The 20,560-nt window shown below is 48.2% G+C and overlaps 2 protein-coding genes across 2 annotated transcripts; one reads left to right on the top strand and one right to left on the bottom strand.

Moving 5' to 3' along the window:
• Window positions 1-1,162: 1,162 nt before the first annotated feature.
• LOC109753125 (uncharacterized) lies at window positions 1,163-2,322 on the bottom strand. Its single transcript, XM_020312051.4, has one exon. The coding sequence runs from the start codon at window positions 2,161-2,163 to the stop codon at window positions 1,432-1,434; it is 732 nt and encodes a 243-aa protein (XP_020167640.1). The 5' UTR covers window positions 2,164-2,322; the 3' UTR covers window positions 1,163-1,431.
• Window positions 2,323-15,774: 13,452 nt separating this feature from the next.
• Window positions 15,775-16,779, top strand: LOC109753136 (BTB/POZ and MATH domain-containing protein 1-like). Its single transcript, XM_020312062.2, has one exon. The coding sequence runs from the start codon at window positions 15,775-15,777 to the stop codon at window positions 16,777-16,779; it is 1,005 nt and encodes a 334-aa protein (XP_020167651.2).
• Window positions 16,780-20,560: the final 3,781 nt, after the last annotated feature.

Below are 20,560 nucleotides of genomic sequence, written 5' to 3' on the forward strand. Positions count from 1 at the left end.
CACTAATGATCCCAGTATGTGCACCTCAGATTGGGGGTTTGGGGCATGGCCCAGGGATGACATGGAGTCCTCGACTCGCTAGGAACAAGTTTCTTTTCAAGAAGGGAGGAATGCCATGCTTCGAGTTGCCTTTTCTGACCCTGTTCATCTTGGCTACGGCTACTACTTTGATGAAGACTATTATGATCAAGACTGCATCGACCTCTGTGGCTACCATGAAGATTACCGCAATAATGTAAACAAGATCAAGGAACTTCACAATCAATGGGATCCAGGCGAGTCAGCCCTTCGATCTTGTTCAAACATTCAGCTTGGTGGCAAGCAGAGTTTCAAGGAGGGAAGATTGCTAGAATTTGCTCATAGCCAAGAAATGATGATATTTTTTCACGGGCGCTGCTGTGTCTTCGACCACGCCTACTATTACTCTGATCAAGTACATGCCGGCCACCAGTACTACCTTGACATCTTCCTCGAGCAAGTCCCCAACTACTATGACTACTACATACAAGACGTCTTCTCCTTTGATCTCATTCAAGTCGACCTCAGCCATGGTTACTACTGCAACGACTACCATGGTGATTTCGGAACTACGAGTGAGCTTCAAAGCCCTTGGGATCCTGGGAAGCTTTTCATGTCAATGGCTTGGGGACAAGCCGTGTTTCAAGAAGGGAGGGGTGTTAGCGACCCTTTCCATTGTGCGGCCCAGCGACAGATGAAGGCCCAACCCACCATGCTTCACTACATATACACGGGAGAACAGAACGAGCAGACATCCTGGCTTGGATCAGAACGAACCGGCGACGGCTGTAGCGTGTATCTTTCCCCTCTGTACTTCTTCTCCTTCCTCGAGCTCTCCTGTAATCGCCACCATACTCGATTCCTCCATTGATCTATGAAAGAGTAGCAGTGGGTACCTAACAGTTTGGCCCGGGGAGCGGATGAGGACGATTATATATGGGGTCGGGTGGGCCAGCGAGGGCCGGGTCTGACGTGGCGGACGCGCCCGGTCGCCCTTGGGCCTCCCTATGTCCACCCCATATTTGAGCCGGATATGAGGGGTGTCGGTCAGTCAGGACGTTTGAGGCCGGTTTGACGCGCCTGTCCGTGTCGCATTTTTTTGACCTGTGACTGTCTGGCCGTCCGATCGGACATATGAGGGGGGTTTGAGGCGCACAGCGGTAGATGTTTCTTATAGTCATATAAATATTTTGAACTGTACAAAATCCTCAAGGAAATTAAGCAAAATGTACAGATCGGAGGCGTCAGCCAAGGCAAGTGCACTCAGTAGATGGAGCCACATAGCATAGCAGTATATACATCGAAGGTCATTGTTGAGAAATGATATTCACGTGCACGGTCATTGTTGGTCTTGCAGGATGTAGGGGTCTGTAATTTGCATGCATGCATAATGCGTGCGCAAGGCCCGGCGTCCTACCTCGCTAGCTCATTGGATCCTTTGACCAACCCCAGCAGCTTCGCCGGCGACAGCCGCCGGGGGCTGATCACGACGTCCATCCCCCTCCGCGCCTTCCGCTCCTCGATCGTCTCCAGCCGCGGCGACCACGGCCTCCCCCTCGCCGCCCCCACCAGCAGCTCGTAGTGCTTCCTCAGCTCCGGCGTGCTGCAGATCGGCGACCCGTTCTCCTCCTCATCACCACGACCACCAGAGGCGCCAGCGGGCGGCCGCCTCCGTGTGACCGTCTTCACGATGAACTCCTCCGTGACGCTGATCACCGTCCGGCCGTCGCCATCCTTGACGTACTCGAACGGGCTCCTCCCGCCCCCGGCCAACGACGGCGCCGACGACGGGGCGCCGCCAGCGCGGCCGTTGTGGCTGTCGTAGGAGAGCGCCGCGAGCGACGCCGCGGTGACCGCGCCCTGGCCCTGAGCAGGGAGCCGGTCCACGGGGACGACGAGGTACGTGCGGCCGGCCTCGAGCCGGTCCTCGACGGCGAGCACAGGCGCGGGGCGGCCGATGCGGAACCCGTCTGCCCGGCAGACCACACGCCCACCGGCGCCGTGCTCCACCATGACCTCCCCGGCCGCGCTCCCGGGCTCGGCCGCCCGCGTCTCCCCGCCCCACAGCACCAGCCTCGCCGCGTGCCGCCGCCGCCGCGTCCGTCCGGGGACGACGCAGAGCCACCGCAGCACGCCATTTCCCATGGTATGCGCGCCCGCACGTTCGATCGCAGCGATGGAGCTAGCTAGCAAGCAAGCACGACGATCTGCACGTTACATTATGGCTTGTTGACGCGCGCGGCTGCTATATAATAACCACGGCGAGCGAGCCGTGGACACAAGTTGGCAGCGCATGTCTGACATAACCACTCGAGAAAATAAATGTTTGACATGTACGTGCGGGCGCTGTACAGAGTGATGGATGGGTCGTGAGTGGCGGTTGACACGGCGATCGATCGCGTCGGTGGTCAAAGTCCTCGGCGTTTTCGCGATTTCTCGGGGTGACGCTGCCAAGTTGCCGGCGAGCAAGTTGGGAGGGCGGCGAGCAAGCCGGTCGCGGCGTCAAATCGACGGATGCAGGCAGGGAGTGGTACGTGGTACGAGGTGGAAGGGCGGCGCGCGCGCGTGGTTGCATCTGCGTCCGAAGCTGCGTGCATGGCGGGTGGTCGGTACGTCGTCGTTGGTGGTTGCCGTGCCGACGAGGGTTCGCGAGCACATCTCTAGAGTGCTCCTTGGTAGCTTGTGGACGGTGGATGTGCTGCCAAAGTCACGGAAACCGTTGCCGGATAGGTGAGTTAGTGAACGGGATCGATTATCCAGAACGTTCCACGCGTACGGCCGCTTCCTAGCAGTGACTGGATCCGCGTCGATCCAAAAAGACGCTTTTTGGATTCGTAGCTTGCTTGGCGTGCAGGGTCAGATCGACCACCAAAATGGTTCGCTTCTTTGTCTGGGAGCAACTTGAGCAGAGCCGTCATATCGGGAATCGTCATAATGCATATGAAGTGTTTAAAGGCTGCACTACGAGAAATCCAGAGTCGCCATATCTTAGCCTTCACCAGCGGAAATGCCCGTGCGTTGCAACGGAAGAAGAAAAAACATACTTCCTGAACCCAATAGCTCAAGACTCTTCCTCCTCCTCCTCCCACGACTGAAAAAATGTGTTGTGCAAAAACATAACCATGAAAGGAATTCGTAGTACTGTAGGTGTGTGCAATTTAAATCACAGAAATATCTACATGGTCACGAGTATCTCTTCACGTATTTGTTGACGTTGCTTAGTGATCCCCCAAAATATCGCACTATAATAAAAATAGTAAAGTCTTAGTACAACATTCTAGCTTCACTACGGAGGCAACAAAGATTTCCATGAACCAGTGCTGGCTAGGTTTAGGACTGGGTAGCATAGCACTATTTGTGTCCAATGATATTAGAAGCATTTTTTGCGGGGCAATGATATTAGAAGCATTTTTTGCGGGGCAATGATATTAGAAGCATTGTACAAAGATCCTCCATTAGTGGCTAATATATATAACAAAGTAAAGTGCGGAGTTTGTGTTGCACACAACATGGAGTCCGACTGCTTGTGCTTTGGTGACCAAAATTATTTTTATTAGGAGCATTGGAATAGTTTGTGACGGGGGCTAGCGTGTCGAGCAGAAAAATAAGAGCAACGATTTGTTTTGTTTTCAGAAAAATATTGTACATGACCAATATAGAATGAGTCCTGTTTATTGTAATTTAGACATAGTATTTTTTGCGTCCAATGATATTAGAAGCATTTTTTGCGGGGCAATGATATTAGAAGCATTTTTTGCGGGGCAATGATATTATAAGCATTGTACAAAGATCCTCCATCAATGGCTAATATATATAACAAAGTAAAGTGCGGAGTTTGTGTCGCACACAACAGGGAGTCCGACTGCTTGTGCTTTGGTGACCAAAATTATTTTTATTAGGAGCATTGGAATAGTTTGTGACGGGGGCTAGCGTGTCGAGCAGAAAAATAAGAGCAACGATTTGTTTTGTTTTCAGAAAAATATTGTACATGACCAATATAGAATGAGTCCTGTTTATTGTAATTTAGACATAGTATTTTTTGCGTCCAATGATATTAGAAGCATTTTTTGCGGGGCAATGATATTAGAAGCATTTTTTGCGGGGCAATGATATTATAAGCATTGTACAAAGATCCTCCATCAATGGCTAATATATATAACAAAGTAAAGTGCGGAGTTTGTGTCGCACACAACAGGGAGTCCGACTGCTTGTGCTTTGGTGACCAAAATTATTTTTATTAGGAGCATTGGAATAGTTTGTGACGGGGGCTAGCGTGTCGAGCAGAAAAATAAGAGCAAAGATTTGTTTTGTTCTCAGAAAAATATTGTACATGACCAATATAGAATGAGTCCTGTTTATTGTAATTTAGACATAGTATTTTTTTGCGTCCAATGATATTAGAAGCATTTTTTGCGGGGCAATGATATTAGAAGCATTTTTTGCGGGGCAATGATATTAGAAGCATTGTACAAAGATCCTCCATCAATGGCTAATATATATAACAAAGTAAAGTACGGAGTTTGTGTCGCACACAACAGGGAGTCCGACTGCTTGTGCTTTGGTGACCAAAATTGTTTTTATTAGGAGCATTGGAATAGTTTGTGACGGGGGCTAGCGTGTCGAGCAGAAAAATAAGAGCAAAGATTTGTTTTGTTCTTAGAAAAATATTGTACATGACCAATATAGAATGAGTCCTGTTTATTGTAATTTAGACATAGTATTTTTTTGCGTCCAATGATATTAGAAGCATTTTTTGCGGGGCAATGATATTAGAAGCATTTTTTGCGGGGCAATGATATTAGAAGCATTGTACAAAGATCCTCCATCAATGGCTAATATATATAACAAAGTAAAGTACGGAGTTTGTGTCGCACACAACAGGGAGTCCGACTGCTTGTGCTTTGGTGACCAAAATTGTTTTTATTAGGAGCATTGGAATAGTTTGTGACGGGGGCTAGCGTGTCGAGCAGAAAAATAAGAGCAAAGATTTGTTTTGTTCTTAGAAAAATATTGTACATGACCAATATAGAATGAGTCCTGTTTATTGTAATTTAGACATAGTATTTTTTTGTGCGCGTGTTAAACAATTCCAACATAATTTGCTTTTGAGTATAGTTCGAGTAGTATCTACAAATATTACCGAAAACATTGTCAAAATACTTCTACGGGAGGGTTTTATTGAAAGTGTTCGGAAACATCAGGAACGTAACAGATATTTCTTGGTTTCAACTTTGCGACATCAAAAGAGAAAGACTAGAAAAGGAATATATAGAACGAGAACCTTTTTAAAGCGTATCAGCCGACCCGGCTTACGAATTTATACCAACTATCAAGGAATTCCTAAAGTTTTGGGTGGAATGGGAATTGCTATTCTTTCTACTTCTCGAGGAATAATGACAAATCGAGAAGCTCGACTAAACAGAATTGGGGGGAGAAGTCTTATGTTATATATGGTAATCGCCCCACCTATAGTGCTCAAATTCTATCTCGCCCTTCCTATTTTTAAAATAAAAATAGAAAAATAGGAGAAAAAAAATATGACATAATTTGACGTCAACAATTTAGATATAAAAAGTAGTTCAACTTGCCTGATCCCGTTGCTACTATTGGTATTCCAATGCACGGAGACGTTAGTGCCATTATATCCCATTTGGAGACCCTCTCTTTCCTTTTTTAGTTGGCGGGTGATAGGCGCCGGTCGACCGGCCCAAATTGGGTCGGTCAGGCCGCAGCCATCCGATTTAGATGATGCTAACCGTCAGATGCACTCTGTCTTCGTCAGAACGCACTCGCACGAAAGATTCCCCGCATCTCGCCGCCCCTTTCGTCTCGCTGGCCGCACAAGGTCTCCCGTCGCCGCCCTCATCGGCCGTCTCCCTCGCGGATGGTTGCCCTCGCCGGCCGGCCTTATCGTCGGATGCAACATTAAATGGCACGGCAGCGTCGCTCGCAGCCTAAAACGGGAGGTAGCAAAAACCTATGCTGGTTCCAGCAAAAGAAACACGCGGTGGAAGCAAAAAATTGGGACATCGGTTCTAGCAAAAAGCACAACATGTGAGAGCCAAAAAAATGAGACGCCAGTTCCAGCAAAAACACAACACGGTGGAAGCAAAATGAGACGCCAGTTCCAGCAAAACCAAGATGGTGGTAGAAAAAAATTGGGTAGTTCCAGCAAAATACGAAGACGGTAGTAGCAAAAATTAAGGTTGTTTGCAGCAAAAACGGAAACTGGCTCCAGCGTGTGGCCGTCGCGGATACAGCACCTCCGTCGGCCATGGTCAGCACCGCTGGGTCGTGGTCACCACCTCCATGGGATGGCCCCCGCTGGTTGCAGCTTCGCCATTGATGGTTGCAACTAATCGTAGCGAGGTTGCAACATCCCATGGCGCCGCAGTGGCTCAGATGCAAACGGCCGCAGCTCCACTCACCACCGGCTTGCAGCTCCCGCATCGCTAGCGCAGTAGAAGCAAAAAAAAGCACCGGTTCCAACACCGCCATGTGCCGGTTCCAGCTCCACTTCGCCGAAGTATTGTCGTAAAAGTACGAGCGAGCGATGGTTCCAGCACCAGAGGTTGCCGGTTCCAGCATCTCTGCGTGCGGTTCCAGCAATCGCGAGGGCTGGATGCAACAACGCTTGCCACAAGCGTTTAGATCCGGACACATAGGGAAGGGAGAGGACTCGCAGAAGCCGGGCAGCCGCCGTAGCAGAGATCAGCGACAGGACTGCAAGAACGACATGGGAGGAAAGAGAGTTGGGCATGCGGGGTAGCGCGAGGAAGAAAGGTTGTACGCCACGCGATTTCTCTGGAGAAGATAGAGGAGAGAGAGGGGATGACAAAAACGAGTGGTTGGGAGAGGAGATAGGAGACGCAAAGCGGTGGGGTGGGCCCATGCACAAATCGTGGCAACAAACAGGGGCGGTAGATCACGAGGCAAGCGCGACCGGCGAGTCATTCGGCCGGTCGGCCGGAAGCCAACGTTTGCCTTTTTAGTTTTCTGTATTTTCCTTCCTTACCTTCTTATGGGGGACAACTTCCACTTTCCATTTTTTTCCATTTTATTTTTGTCTCTTTTATTCCTTATTATTCTGTCAAGAGACATGAAATCCCTCATCTTTCCTTCTTTATTTTTCTCTCTTTCCTTCCTTATTATGGAAGGACTTATTTCCTTCTTTAATGGTTCCTGAGATAGCTCCTTGGTACCGAGAAAACTCTTAGATGTATATAAATTACAAAGATTGAGTTTAGGGGAACGGTATGGGACTATTTAAAAGGTGGATCAACTGTCTAAATATAACACACCGTGGTTCAGAATTCGATTCAGCCCACCATCGAATACTTTTTTGCAACAGGCTGTGGGCCAGCTTAGCCCCGTTCGGTTGTGTGTCCTTCCTTCGGCAGGGTGGGCCGGAATAATGTGGCCCGGCGGCCCGAAAATCCTCCTGGCATGATAGACTAAGAAGGTAATCCTTGTTCTTAGTTGATATAGGATTGGCTAGCTTAGTTGGTCGGTTGCTCTATGCACTTTTCTGGCAACCTGCGTTCGAATCCTCAAAATATCGACTTTTGCTGTGTGGCTGGTTTTGAAAGAAGCGCCCGTAAAAAAGAAGAGAACAACGGTGAATCAACGCTTTATTATCACCTCGCGTATATATTTTGAATTCAAACTGAAAGCGTAAATTCACGAAAAGAAAAGCGTATTGTGACGGTGAACCCAACAAAGTCAATCGTGCTTTATTATTAGGGAAAGGTAAACTTTTTCGTTTCCTTGTTCAAACATTCCAATTCTCTTCAGATTTCAATGTGTAGCACATGAAGCTAACATGTACATATTTTTTTTAAGAAGTTTCATGAACAAAAGCATTAGTAAATGTGTAGCACACTGCTCCGACGGAGATGTGCCTCCCTAAAAGGAGGGAACTTGGATAACACATCCTCGTCTTCATCGTCTCCACTTGCGATTACTTCTTCCTCCTGGGGGCATCATTTTGGAGCAAGTGTTGGCTGGAGGGGACAAGACAAGGAGCGGTGTGGTATCTGACACGTCGACAACGGCGGGTCTCAGCGGCATGGAGCACCGGAGTCTCGCCGGTGGGCGTGTGATGATGGACGAGCGCAGGATGGTGGCGTTGTCTAGCGTCATCGTGGCGTCGACGGCAGCTAGACCGGACAAGGTACATGCAGCAGTACAACATTAAAGATGGATTGGTGGCAGGTGGCTGCGGCGGCCTCATACCCGACAGGCGTCCAGGTTGAGGAGTGCGCCGACTGGTGGATGCCCCATGCCCGGCAGGCGTCCTGGTTGGGACCTCAGGTCTTAGATGTTAGGTTTGACTGCGAGGTCTGTTTGGTATTAGGCCCAGACTATCAGCATCCCTTCATCAACTGGATAGGAGTAGCGACAGATGTTGCCTAGACGGTGGCTTTAGTCTCACTTTTGTATGACTTTGTAAGGTCTTGTGTGAATAATTAATAAAGTGGCTGCATGCATCGTCCAGATGCAGAGGCCGGGGGTCCTCCTCCATTTCTAAAAAGAAAATCTGTGTGCAAGTTTTATTGTGTTTGTATCTTGTGCTTGCTTGTCTATGCTTGTTGTTGTGCTTGTCATATAGGTTGTTCAACTAGTTGGATATCTAAACAACCTATTTTCTTGTCAAGCCATAACTTGTTAAAGCGAGATAAAAATTGTTAGTCGCCTATTCAAACCCCCCTCCCCCCAAGTCGAACATATCGATCCTTTCAGCCACCATAGCTTCAGCGGCTAATAGGCCGACGATTATCAACCCGCCAAGCTTGGTTTCAGGCGGAGGGGAAGAGTGGTAGCCTTGCTGGGACCCGAGCGGCGGCGACCTACCATGCACTACTATTCCTTGCTGCTGGCGGCACCCGCGGAAGTGCCGACTTCATGGTCATGGCGGCGGGCGCGACCTTGGCGGAGCCGGCGATGTCCTCCTTGTCGTCGCTCTTGCCCCACACCTCGTCCGCCGCCTTGTCAAACTCCTTGTAGTCGGCCTTCAGTTCCGCCTTAGGCTAGCGGTACCTCCAGCAGTCGAGACGGATCTCGCGGACTGAGTGGTAGGACTCGAGCAGTACCGCCTGCTCCGCCATGTCCGCATCCAGCGTGATCACCCTGCCGGTAGCGAGCTTCTCCCCCGTCTGTCGGTGCTCCTCGAGGAGCTGGAGGTCGCGTCGGCCTGCGCCTCCCAGAACTGCTCTTCCCGCACCATGTCCATGTAATGGGCACGGGCGTCGCCGATGGTTATGGTGCAATGCACCGGTGAGTGTGGTGCCGGCTCGTCCTTGGACGTGTCCTCCATTGGGACGTCATCGGCCTCCGGCTGCCTGCCGACCTGCCAGCTGGCAGCAATGGCGGACATCTCCTTCTTCTGCTCCGGCAACAGTCCTTTCCAGAGAGTTTCGGAGCACGAGGAGGCCATTGTGGGAGTGGTGCGGAGAGGAGAAAGGGACCGGAGGAGGATGACTACGGCTATGGCCAGTGCTGCAGTCTATATGGCGGGGCAATTGGCAATGGTGGGCGGCAAACGGTCGGACGGGTGGCGCCGTAGTAGGTTCCTCGGCAACCGCGTATCACTAATATGGGCGGCAGATGGATGGACAGACAGTTGTGGTGTTGTTTGAACGCGGAGCAATCGCGTGCTCTCGTCCGGCGCGCCACTTCAATGCCGCCGCGAGTGAGTTGTGGCGTCCGCTCTTGCTGGGCATAAATGGCACTGACACTCCGGAGTGGCGCTGACCGTTTTAGGCGGGAAGCGCACGGGCAAGGGAGGGAATTTGAGTTGGCCAGGGTGGTCATATGTGGGCGTGACAGTGGTCCAAACGCCAACAAAGCCCCTTCCCTCCCCCTACCAAGATGTCCGGACCGTGCGGTCCGTACATATGCGGACGATTTGAGGGTCCGGGTTAGAGATGCCCTAATGTCGCGTAAATGGTTATCTCCCAACGTCGTAGGGTTGAGGCATTACAATCTATCTTTCTTAAAGATAATACGTACCTCATTCATAAAAATATTATTAAAGATACGAGCCATGTAGATGTCAAGCAAACAAAATTGTAAAGACAACAGAACAATAACAACTCCCAAAGCCTCTAGCCAAGAAAGAAAATCACAATTAAGGCTGAAGATCACCTGAGCTTAATGCGAACACCCGTCATCCGCCTCCAGCACAACTAGAGTGGACCAAAAGGAAAGAGGCAGAACACCTCTTTACCCAACTCAATTGTGGCTCCATCACTGATTCACAGCTTTTGGGCCAAAGTGGCTTGTCAAAGACAAAGTCATTTCCTAGAACATTTCTAGCACATCCCGCAACCGGGCGGCCCGCCAAACTCGTTTAAGGGCACCCGTAAAACTCTTTTATGGTGTTGCGAGAGCTCTCACGAAACAAATCCCATCAACACGCCCCGCATGTGTTTACGGGATCTGTTCCGCCGGAGCGCTCGCGACACCGCAAATTTTGCATAGCATCGAACAAATTACGGATTTCAATAATATGAACCGAATTGAATCACAATATAAATTCAACATAGAATATAAATGGTCCAAAAAGCAATTCACAATACAACAACAGTTTTCATTGCAACAAATGTTCAAATTTGAATAATTATTACAACACCAAATTGTTCAAATCACACACGAATAGAAATGATAAAAATGGGGATGTATCCCCCTTGATAGAGTTGCCACCAATGCTCAATAAGACCATGCTAGAGTTGGTTGTGTGTATCACGCTTCTCGATCTTCTGGTAGGTCTCAAGAAATGCAGTGATCTCATCTGTGTCCCTGGCAGGCTTCATACGGCTTCCAACATTGTCATACTTAAACTCTAAGTCCAAATCCCTCTCATCCTCGACGATCATGTTGTGTAAAATTACACAAGCAGTCATCATGTTTTTGAGGGATTTTTTTTTATCCCAGAAGCAAGCTGGACCTCGAACAGTAGCAAACCGAGCTTGCAACACGCCAAATGCCCTCTCAATATCCTTTCGGCAAGCTTCTTGTGCTTTAGCCAAAAAAACTGTGCTTCTTGATTTTGGGGACAAATGTTGATCATGAAGGATAAATACCGTCGGCAAGATAGTAACCCATGGTATAGTCATGGCCATTGACGGTATAGTTGCAAGCCAGAGCTTTGGCACTAGTTAGCTGAGCAAAAAGACGAGATCGTTGGAAAACATTGATATCATTGAGAGACCCCGGAAAACCAAAGAAGCAATTCCAAATCCATAGATCATGTGAAGCCACGGCTTCAAGCACGATGGTGGGCTTACGTGTGTGGCCGGTGTATTGCCCTTACCAAGCCACCTAGCAGTTCTTCCACCTCCGATGCCTGCAATCAATTCTACCTAGCATGCCCGGCCATCCCCTTGCTTCGTTCATTGCCATGAGTTTCGTTGTGCCTTCTTCATTTGGAGCTCGAAGGTACTCTGGACGAAAAACCCGGATCATTGTCTTTGCAAAGACAAACACATTTGATGGTGGTATATTCTCTGATGCGAAGATATTCATCCGCGTAGTTGGCGCAAACACGATAGGCAATCACTCTCGTCGCCGCCGATTTTTTTCATATGCACTAAAGCCAATCAAACCAGCGGCATTCCTACGCCGAGTGAAAAACGGTAATTTTGCTCGCAAGCCTCAACGATGCGTACGAAAAATGACCTACGCATTCAATATCGCCTACGAAAGAGGTGAGCCAGATATGTCGGTACCTCGGCGAAGTAGTCCTTCATGAGCATCTTGTCGCCGAGAGCTCAGTTGCGGAGAATACATAGCCGGTCGACAGTGGATCCGCGCCACTTTTTCTTCGGCCTCGCCTCAACTTCTTCCACGAGATACAACTGTTGGGGAACGCAGTAATTTCAAAAAAATTCCTATGATCACGCAAAATCTATCTAGGAGATGTATAACAACGAGCGGGGAGTGTGTGTCCACGTACCCTTGTAGACCGAAAGCGGAAGCGTTATATCAACGCGGTTGACGTAGTCGTACGTCTTCATGATCCGACTGATCCTAGCACCAAACCTATGCCACCTTCGTGTTCAGCACACGTTCAGCTCGATGACGTCCCTCGTACTCTTGATCCAGTTGAGGCCGAGGGAGAGTTCCGTCAGCATGATGGCATGGCTATGGTGATGATGAAGCTACCGGCGCAGGGCTTCGCCTAAGCACTACGACGATATGACCGAGGTGTGTAACTGTGGAGGGGGGCACCGCACACGGCTAAGAGATTGTATGTTGTGCTTTGGGGTGCCCCCTTGGCCACGTATATAAAGGAGGGAGGAGGAGGAGGCTGGCCTAGGAGGGGCGCGCCTATAGGGGGAGTCCAACTAGGATTCCCAATCCTAGTTGGAGTCCCCTTCCTTTTCCAAGAGGGGAGAGAGGGAAGGAGTAGGAGAGGGAGAGGGAAAGAGAGGGGGCGCCGCCCCCTTCCTAGTCCAATTCGGACTTGCCATGGGGGGGCATCTCTTGAGGTCCTTCTCTCCTTTCCCGTATGGCCCATTAAGGCCCACTACTTCCCCCGACAAATTCCCATAACTCTCCGGTACTCCGAAAATTGCCCGAATCACTCGGAACCTTTCCGATGTCCGAATATAGCCTTCCAATATATCGATCTTTACCTCTCGACCATTTCGAGACTCCTCGTCATGTCCGTGATCTCATCCCGGACTCCGAACAAACTTCGGTCATCAAATCACATAACTCATAATACAAATCGTCATCGAACGTTAAGCGTGCAGACCCTACGGGTTCGAGAACTATGTAGACATGACCGAGACACATCTCCGGTCAATAACCAATAGCGGAACCCGAATGCTCATATTGGCTCCTACATATTCTACAAAGATCTTTATCGGTCAAACCGCATAACAACATTCGTTGTTCCCTTTGTCATCGGTATGTTACTTGCCCGAGATTCGATCGTCGGTGTCATCATACCTAGTTCAATATCATTACCGGCAAGTCTCCTTACTCGTTCTGTAATGCATCATCCTACAACTAACTCATTAGTCACATTGCTTGCAGGGCTTATAGTGATGTGAATTACCGAGAGGGCCCAGAGATACCTCTCCGACAATCGGAGTGACAAATCCTAATCTCGATCTATGCCAACTCAACAAACACCATCGGAGACACCTGTAGAGCATCTTTATAATCACTCAGTTACGTTGTGACGTTTGATAGCACACTAAGTGTTCCTCCGGTATTCGGGAGTTGCATAATCTCATAGTCATAGGAACATGTATAAGTCATGAAGAAAGCAATAGCAATAAACTAAATGATCATAGTGCTAAGCTAACGGATGGGTCTTGTCAATCACATCACTCTCTAATGATGCGATCCCGTTCATCAAATGATAACTCATGTCTATGGCTAGGAAACTTAACCATCTTTGATTAACGAACTAGTCAAGTAGAGGTATACACACATGTATTCACAACGTAACCATCTGTTTGTCTATGTATTCACACATGTACTATGTTTCCGGTTAATACAATTCTAGCATGAATAATAAACATTTATCATGATATAAGGGAATATAAATAACAACTTTATTATTACCTCTAGGGCATATTTCCTTCAACAACAACACTAGGTTGTCGACATCCTCATCGAGGATCATCTCATCTATGTTCGAATCATCGGACGAAGACAACGAGGACGAACTCCAATCCATCTACAAAATGTACACAAAACACCCATAAATTTCACCCGAACCTACTCCGAGCCAAATTGAGCACAAACTGGCGGGTGTTGGACATACCTCGCTCGAAGCAAAACCGCGTTGCCCCTTTCTTCTCCCCGCCGGCCGAAGCAAAGCCACGCCGCCCCCTTCTTCCGACGCGCGCGGGCAAGACCCACCGATTCCGAGGCTCACCGACGCCGGAACCAACCGGATCCGCATGCTACAAGGCCGCGCGCCAAGGTCCGGAGCAGATCCATGGCGGAGCTTTCGGGCAGCATAAGGCAGCAAGAACGGGTGGGGATGTGCGGCGGCAGCGGGGAATGGAGGCGCGAACGGAAGCCGACGAAAATGCGTCCGCGCCAAAGGAAATGGGAGCCGCCAAAACCTGTCGAAATCTCGTAGATATGGAGGAAATGGTCTCGTGGATTCGGAGGATCTATCGGGCTAGTTTTACGGGCTTCGTCCTGCAAACCGGCGAATGGGCCGGTTTGCGAGATCCGTTAGAAATGCTCGAACAATGTGGCCGGAGCACCCGATCCCCATATCTTTGCACACGCGAACAAGTTGTTAAGACGCGCGCATCCTTTTCCTGGTCTGCCCTATGCATATCGAAAACCCTAGATCTACGAAGAGCTACGTACCGCTTTACGTAAACTTCCTAACAACTATGCATATAGTAGTGCAGGAGTCTTACATCAACGGGGGGATTTAATACGGATTTCACGGTGAATCCACTCCATCACTTGGATCTGTTCCTTGGTGTTTTCCTCTCGTCCCTGGCGGCTGGAACCCTAGCCGCCGCCAGGGGAGGCCGATATTCCAACGCCGCTCTCCGGCGGCTCCCCTCCGCCGGCGAGCTCGATCGTCGGTGGTGAGGGGGGTCGCCGGATCCACGCGTGTGGATCGCTTTTACTTTCTCGTAGTCTAGGTTTTTAGGTTGTTCATCGTTTTTGCTTCGGCGGCGACGATGACAATGCTGAATAAAGATTCTTCGGATCCTTCCCTGACGAGGCCATCGGTCCTATGGTTGGGGATGGATTTGGAAACCAGTCTGTTTAAGCAAGGATGGCGTGGCGGCGGCATCCTCGTGGTGGACCTGTGTCCTCGGGCTCCGCCGTTGCGACGATGTTTGCTCCAGCGTCGGCGCAGAGCTTGGGAGGTAGTCCAGGAGCGGATGCAGATTGTGGTCTGCATCGACGACATCTGGAAGACGGAGCATGTGCTGGGCTCGTGGTTCATGGATGGCAGATATGGTTTCCTCCTTCAGCGTTTTAGTCATGGTGGGGTGCCAGATCTGGAGTTCGATGGCGTGTCCAGGGTGTTGCCCCGGTCTGATTCGTTCAACGGTAAGGGCTTCACTTTTGGTGAGCCACCTTGAAGGTCCGCAAAGCTGCGTATCAGCGATGGAGCCGCATCTAGCTCGGTTGAGGTGGTGATTCGTCATTCTTTTCTTCGGTGGCTGCTGTGATGGTGCCGGAGGTAGGTGACGAGTATTGGTGTCAAGCTCAAAGATGTTCTGCTATCTTTTCAGTTCTGTCATGTCGGTCTTTACGTGACTTGTACTTTATTCTTTATGATATGAATGAGATACGTATTACTATGCAAAAAAAAAAAAACGGATTTCACGGATGAGTTGAGGTGGACCAATAGAATTGCGAATTAGGAGACGAAGGGCCCGCATCCCCTGAAAATCAGGGGGCAGAGAGATTTGTTAGAAGGAGGCCCCGTAAAACACCCGTGATTCTCCGTGGTCTACAAAAATGCTAAACCCAGGCACTGATTTTACAGGTTGATCTTACGGACTAACGAACTCCGCCGTGATTCCCCCGTGATCTCCGGCTAAACCCGACCTCCTCCTGCAAGCCACGATCGGCTCCTCCTTCATCGCGAGACCTGTCCCCGCCGCCACCGGCACCATGTCAATGTCCGCGGTTTTGTCCGCCCTCCGCAGCGCCGGCCGGCGGCAGCTCTCCGCTTCGACGGCCGGCGTGAGGCAGGCGACCGGGTCACACGTGTTCCGGATTGACACGTACGCTCAGGCCAGGAGGACGATGCCCAAGGGCTGGAAGATGAGTTCGAGCACGTTCAGCGTCGGCGGCCACGACTGGCGTGTCGAGTGCTATCCGAACGGCGACTGGCAGGAACATGACGGCTCCATCTCTCTCTACCTCAACCATGCCAGCCACAGCAAGACCGGCGACGCCATAGCGGAGTTCCGGTTTTGTATACTCAACCAGGTGGACTGGGAGGAGCCATCGTGGACTAGATTCTCGGGGGTGCGCCTCTTCTCGGATACCACCGATCGGTCCTGGGGCTGGGCCGACTTCGTAAAACATGAGAATCTGGAGGAGGAGAAGGATCTCTATGTCAAGGACGACTGCCTCGCCGTCCTGTGCGACGTCACCGTCACAGCTGGGATGCCCACCGACGACCACGCCGAGGCTGCCACGCCAAAACCTGAGGCCGTGGCGGCGGCGGCGGCGGCGGCGGCGGCACCACATTTCGACTTACACGCGGAACTCGTCTCGAACAACCAAAAACCGGACGTGCTGATTGAGGTCGGCGGCGAGACGTTGGCAGTCCACCGGCGGGTGCTCGAGGCCCGATCCCCCGTCTTCAAGGCGGATCTCTCGCTCGCCTCGGCCAGCGAGGGCGCTACCACTGTGCTACGCGTCGACGACATGGACGCCGACGTGTGCAAGGCTCTGCTCTGGTTCATCTACAGCGGCACGCCGGATATGAACCAGCTAGAGACGGCGGACACGATGGCTGAGCGGCTGCTCGTTGCGGCGGACAGGTATAAGCTGGAGGAGCTGAAGCAGATATGCGCGGATGCGCTACGCCGGCGAATCCGCATGAGCTCCGTGGGGACAACCCTTGCGCTGGCCGAGCGGCATAGTTGCCCCGAGCTGAGGGAAGCATGCATGCAGTACATATCTTTTCCCGGCAACTTGAAAGCACTCATGGCTACCGATGGTTTTGAGCAGATGAAAACAGATTGCTCCTCTGCTCTGTTGGAGCTCGTCCTGAAGCAGATGGTGCGGCTGGAGCTGTAGTTGGCCGGCGCAATGTACCAACTTCTTTTTCTTTTCTTTTATATATAAACTTTATCAGCTGCTCCACGCACTTGACCTAATCTTTGGCTTGCAAAAAATGTGTAGGAGTCGCATTTTTTTCGGATGTTCCTCCCATGTAATTTGATTTCTTTTCTAAATAATTGTATGTAGTATCATATAGTTTGATTTCTTCCCAAATAGAACACATGTTGTACCTTCCTAATTTTTGAAACCCATTATTGTCCCATTAGTATTTTTGTTGAACGCCAGCCCATAAAGAGCGAGTAGGGCTCAATTGACCGAGCTGAACGAGTCTCAGTTGCAGGACGTTACCTATTTTACATTAAAACCCCTATATGACGCATTTTGCACGCACGTCGGCCATCAAGCAATTAGCTGGGCCAGCCAGTTATGGCTTCCAGCAATCCCGGTTTTGGGAATCTTCTAGAAGGTTTTCAAGCTGGTTTTTACCCTTTTGGGGAACCTTTTATACGGTTCCTGAACCATTTCCCCCTTTTACTGGTTTTTATCCCCTCATTTATTTGTTTTGTTTTCTCTTTTTCATTTTTTTGTTTCTTTTTTTCCTTATTTTCTCCTGTTTTCTTTTTTTTTCATAAATTCAAAAAAAATCCAGAATTTAAAAATTGTTCAGAACTTTAAATATTGATTTTTTTTTCAAAAAGTGTTGTTGTCTTTTAAAAACTGTTGGCATTTTGGAAAAAACAAATTCCTGAATTTTTTTGGAAATTTCAAAAGTGCTCACATTTTTCAAAATTTGTTCCCAGTTTAATTTCTTTTTCATGAATTCAAAAAATGTTGCATTTTCTAAATTGTTCAGGAATTTCAAAAAAATGCTACCATTCTAAAAAATGGTTGAAAAATTCAAAAATTGTATATGTTTTCAAGCTATGTTCAAATTTTAATAAATTGCTCTGTTTTAAAAAAAAATCCTATTTACAATAAATTGTTCACATATTGTTTTCTTCAAAATATGTTTGAGTTTTAAAAAATTTGATTAAAAATCTGGAAAATATTTGCGTATCAAGTATTTGCTTTTTTTTTCCAAAAAAAATGTCTGTGTTTGATATTTTTTGGGTGGCACTGTTATTTTAGTTCGTTAATGTTTTGTTGGCACTAGCGCTCGTCAACTCTAGTTGCCAGCATCCCGTGGTCTCTAATGGAAGGGCCGCGGTTTGAATCCTCGCAAGCGCACTTTCTTTTTTAGGCATGTTCACTGTGTGTTGGTACATCAGCCGCCGATGGGCCGGCCCGACATGACTTAGGCGTGCTCATGCGCACCAACTATATCCTACGGTGTGCCCAAGTGCTATGGCAGCTCCTATTTGACGCTGTAAGCGCCGATTGGAGGTGCTGACGCTCGTAGGGGGCGCGTTGCGGACCGGCCCAGTACCTGCTAAAGAGAGCAAGGGGAAAACACCTGGAGAAAAATTCGTATCATCAAACTCGAACTTCTCTTGAGAACAACAATATGCAGGCACAATAACCACTATACCAAGCTCACCTTGACGACCAATATCAGGAAATAGCACTATTTGAGCCATCTTCTAGTAAAACATTAACATATACTATTATATGTAAAGAAGCGTACAATTTGAAAAGAAATTCAAGATTTTTTTAAAACCACAAATTTTGAAAAATTATAAAAATAAAATAAAAGGATCATACAAATTGAAAGAAGTTCACGAATTTGAGAAAACTTCACGAATTTGAAAAAAGTCCATGAAGTTTCGAAATAAGTTCATAAACTGGAAAAAGTTCATCGAATTTGAAAAACAATTTTCATCAAACCCAAAAAATTTAATCAAATTTGAAAGAAAATTCATCAAATTTGAGAAAGTTCATCAAGATTAAAAACAAAATCATCAGAATTGGAAAAAGTTCATTGAATTTGAAAAAAAGTTTGTCATATTTGAAATAGTCCATTGAATTTGATAAAAATTGAAAATAATTAAAAAAAGTTCATCAAATTTGAAAAAAGTTCATCGAATTTGAAAAAAAATCATTAAAGTTGAAAAAAGTACATCAATTTTGAAAAAAAAATCCATTTCTGAAAAAGTTCATGAATTATAAAAAATGAAAATATAGAAAAAAAGGTTCACAAATTTGAAGAAAGTTCGTGAGATTCAAAAGAAGTCTGTGAATTAGAAAAGTACATGAATCTAAGAAAAGTTTGTGAATTTTTTTAAAAGAAAGAGAAACTGAAAAGACAAAGAAAAAAGCAAAAGAAAAAAAGAGAAGAAAACCGGCCAAAAGCAAACAAAAAAACAAAAAATAGAAAATGTTGTGGTTTTTTAGCGTTAAAGATAAATAAGAAAACAAACTAGTTACAAACAGGTCGCTAGTCCACTTGGTAATAACCTTTGCTACTGAAACTCGAGGTTTGCGGTTTGAATACCATCACTCACTATTTTGTTTTTGCGATTTAAAAACTCAGAAAGAAAGATATGTGGGCCGGCCCCACTCGCTGAAAGGGGTGTGTGCTTTAGGCGCCCGTTAACAAAATGGCCTATAAGGGGCTCCTGAAATGCCAAATCGATATTGCCAAGTGCTACGCGGATTAAATTTGTCGGCATGTGTGGTACCTAGATCAATCTATCCCTAGCCAGCAAAACAATCACGGTTCCTGAAGTGCCAAATAGGTATTGCCAAGTGCTAGGCGGATTAAAGTTGTCGGCATGTATGGTACCTAGATCAATCTATCCCTAGCCAGCAAAACAATCACCACCAAAAATTCCAATGGCAAAGACCCGGTCATCGAGAACCCAGAGTGTGTGATCTGGGCAAGATCAGCAGGTGCTTGGGTACTTGCTCAGCAACCTCTTCAACGAAGTGCTCGTTCAGGTTGCTTCTCATGAAAATCACATCCACTATGGGCGGTTGTTACGAGCATGTTCTCTTCATAGTCCAGCATACCCATCAACAACCTCTGCATCTCCCTCGCCAACACGCAGAAGAGGTCCCAGTCCGCTGCCATCTACTTCACTCACATGAGGTCACTTGCTGATGAGCTTGCTGCGGCCGGAAAACATGCACCCCCATTGACGAACTAATCTCCTTCATCATTATCGGGATGGACATGGACTACCAGCCATCGCTCCACTCTTGACGTCTGCACCGACCCTCTCACCATCGACGACCTGTTCGCCATGGTCGCTAGCTTCTACTAGCGCGAACAACTTTTTCACGGGAGGGGTGATGGCTGTTTCGTCGGCGAACGCTCACGATAGTCCTTCAAAGGGGTACGGAGTCGGTCCAGCAACAAAGTTGGTGGTGATCGCGGAGGCTACAATAACAACAACGGTCAAGGCCACAGAGGTGGCTATCAAGGCCAGGGCTCCGGTGGCTATGAAGGCGACCACGATGATGACTATGGTGGAGGCTACAACAACCAAAACTAGGGCAATTCTAGGAGCCCCTACTACTACAAAAACAATAGTCGTCAAGGTGGCGGGGCTCCTCTTGGCAAGTACTAAATCATAATTGTACTTACATTTATAAGAGAAATGCCCTTTGGTTCTACAAACATCACAAGTGATTGGATATTCTTGGTGTATTAGCGATGACCACTTGTCCAATATTTGGAGCAATTACTGTATCTTCTCATTATTGATAGCCAGCTCAGAGAGAAGATATGCGGGCCGGCCCCACTCATTGAAAGGGGTGTCCGCTTTAGGCGCCCGTTAGCAAAATGGCCTATAAGGGGCGCCTGAAGTTCTAAATAGGTATTGCCAAGTGCTACGCGGATTAAAGTTGCCGGCAT

Source organism: Aegilops tauschii, chromosome 2 (genome assembly GCF_002575655.3).
Source record: "Aegilops tauschii subsp. strangulata cultivar AL8/78 chromosome 2, Aet v6.0, whole genome shotgun sequence".
NCBI lineage: Eukaryota > Viridiplantae > Streptophyta > Magnoliopsida > Poales > Poaceae > Aegilops > Aegilops tauschii.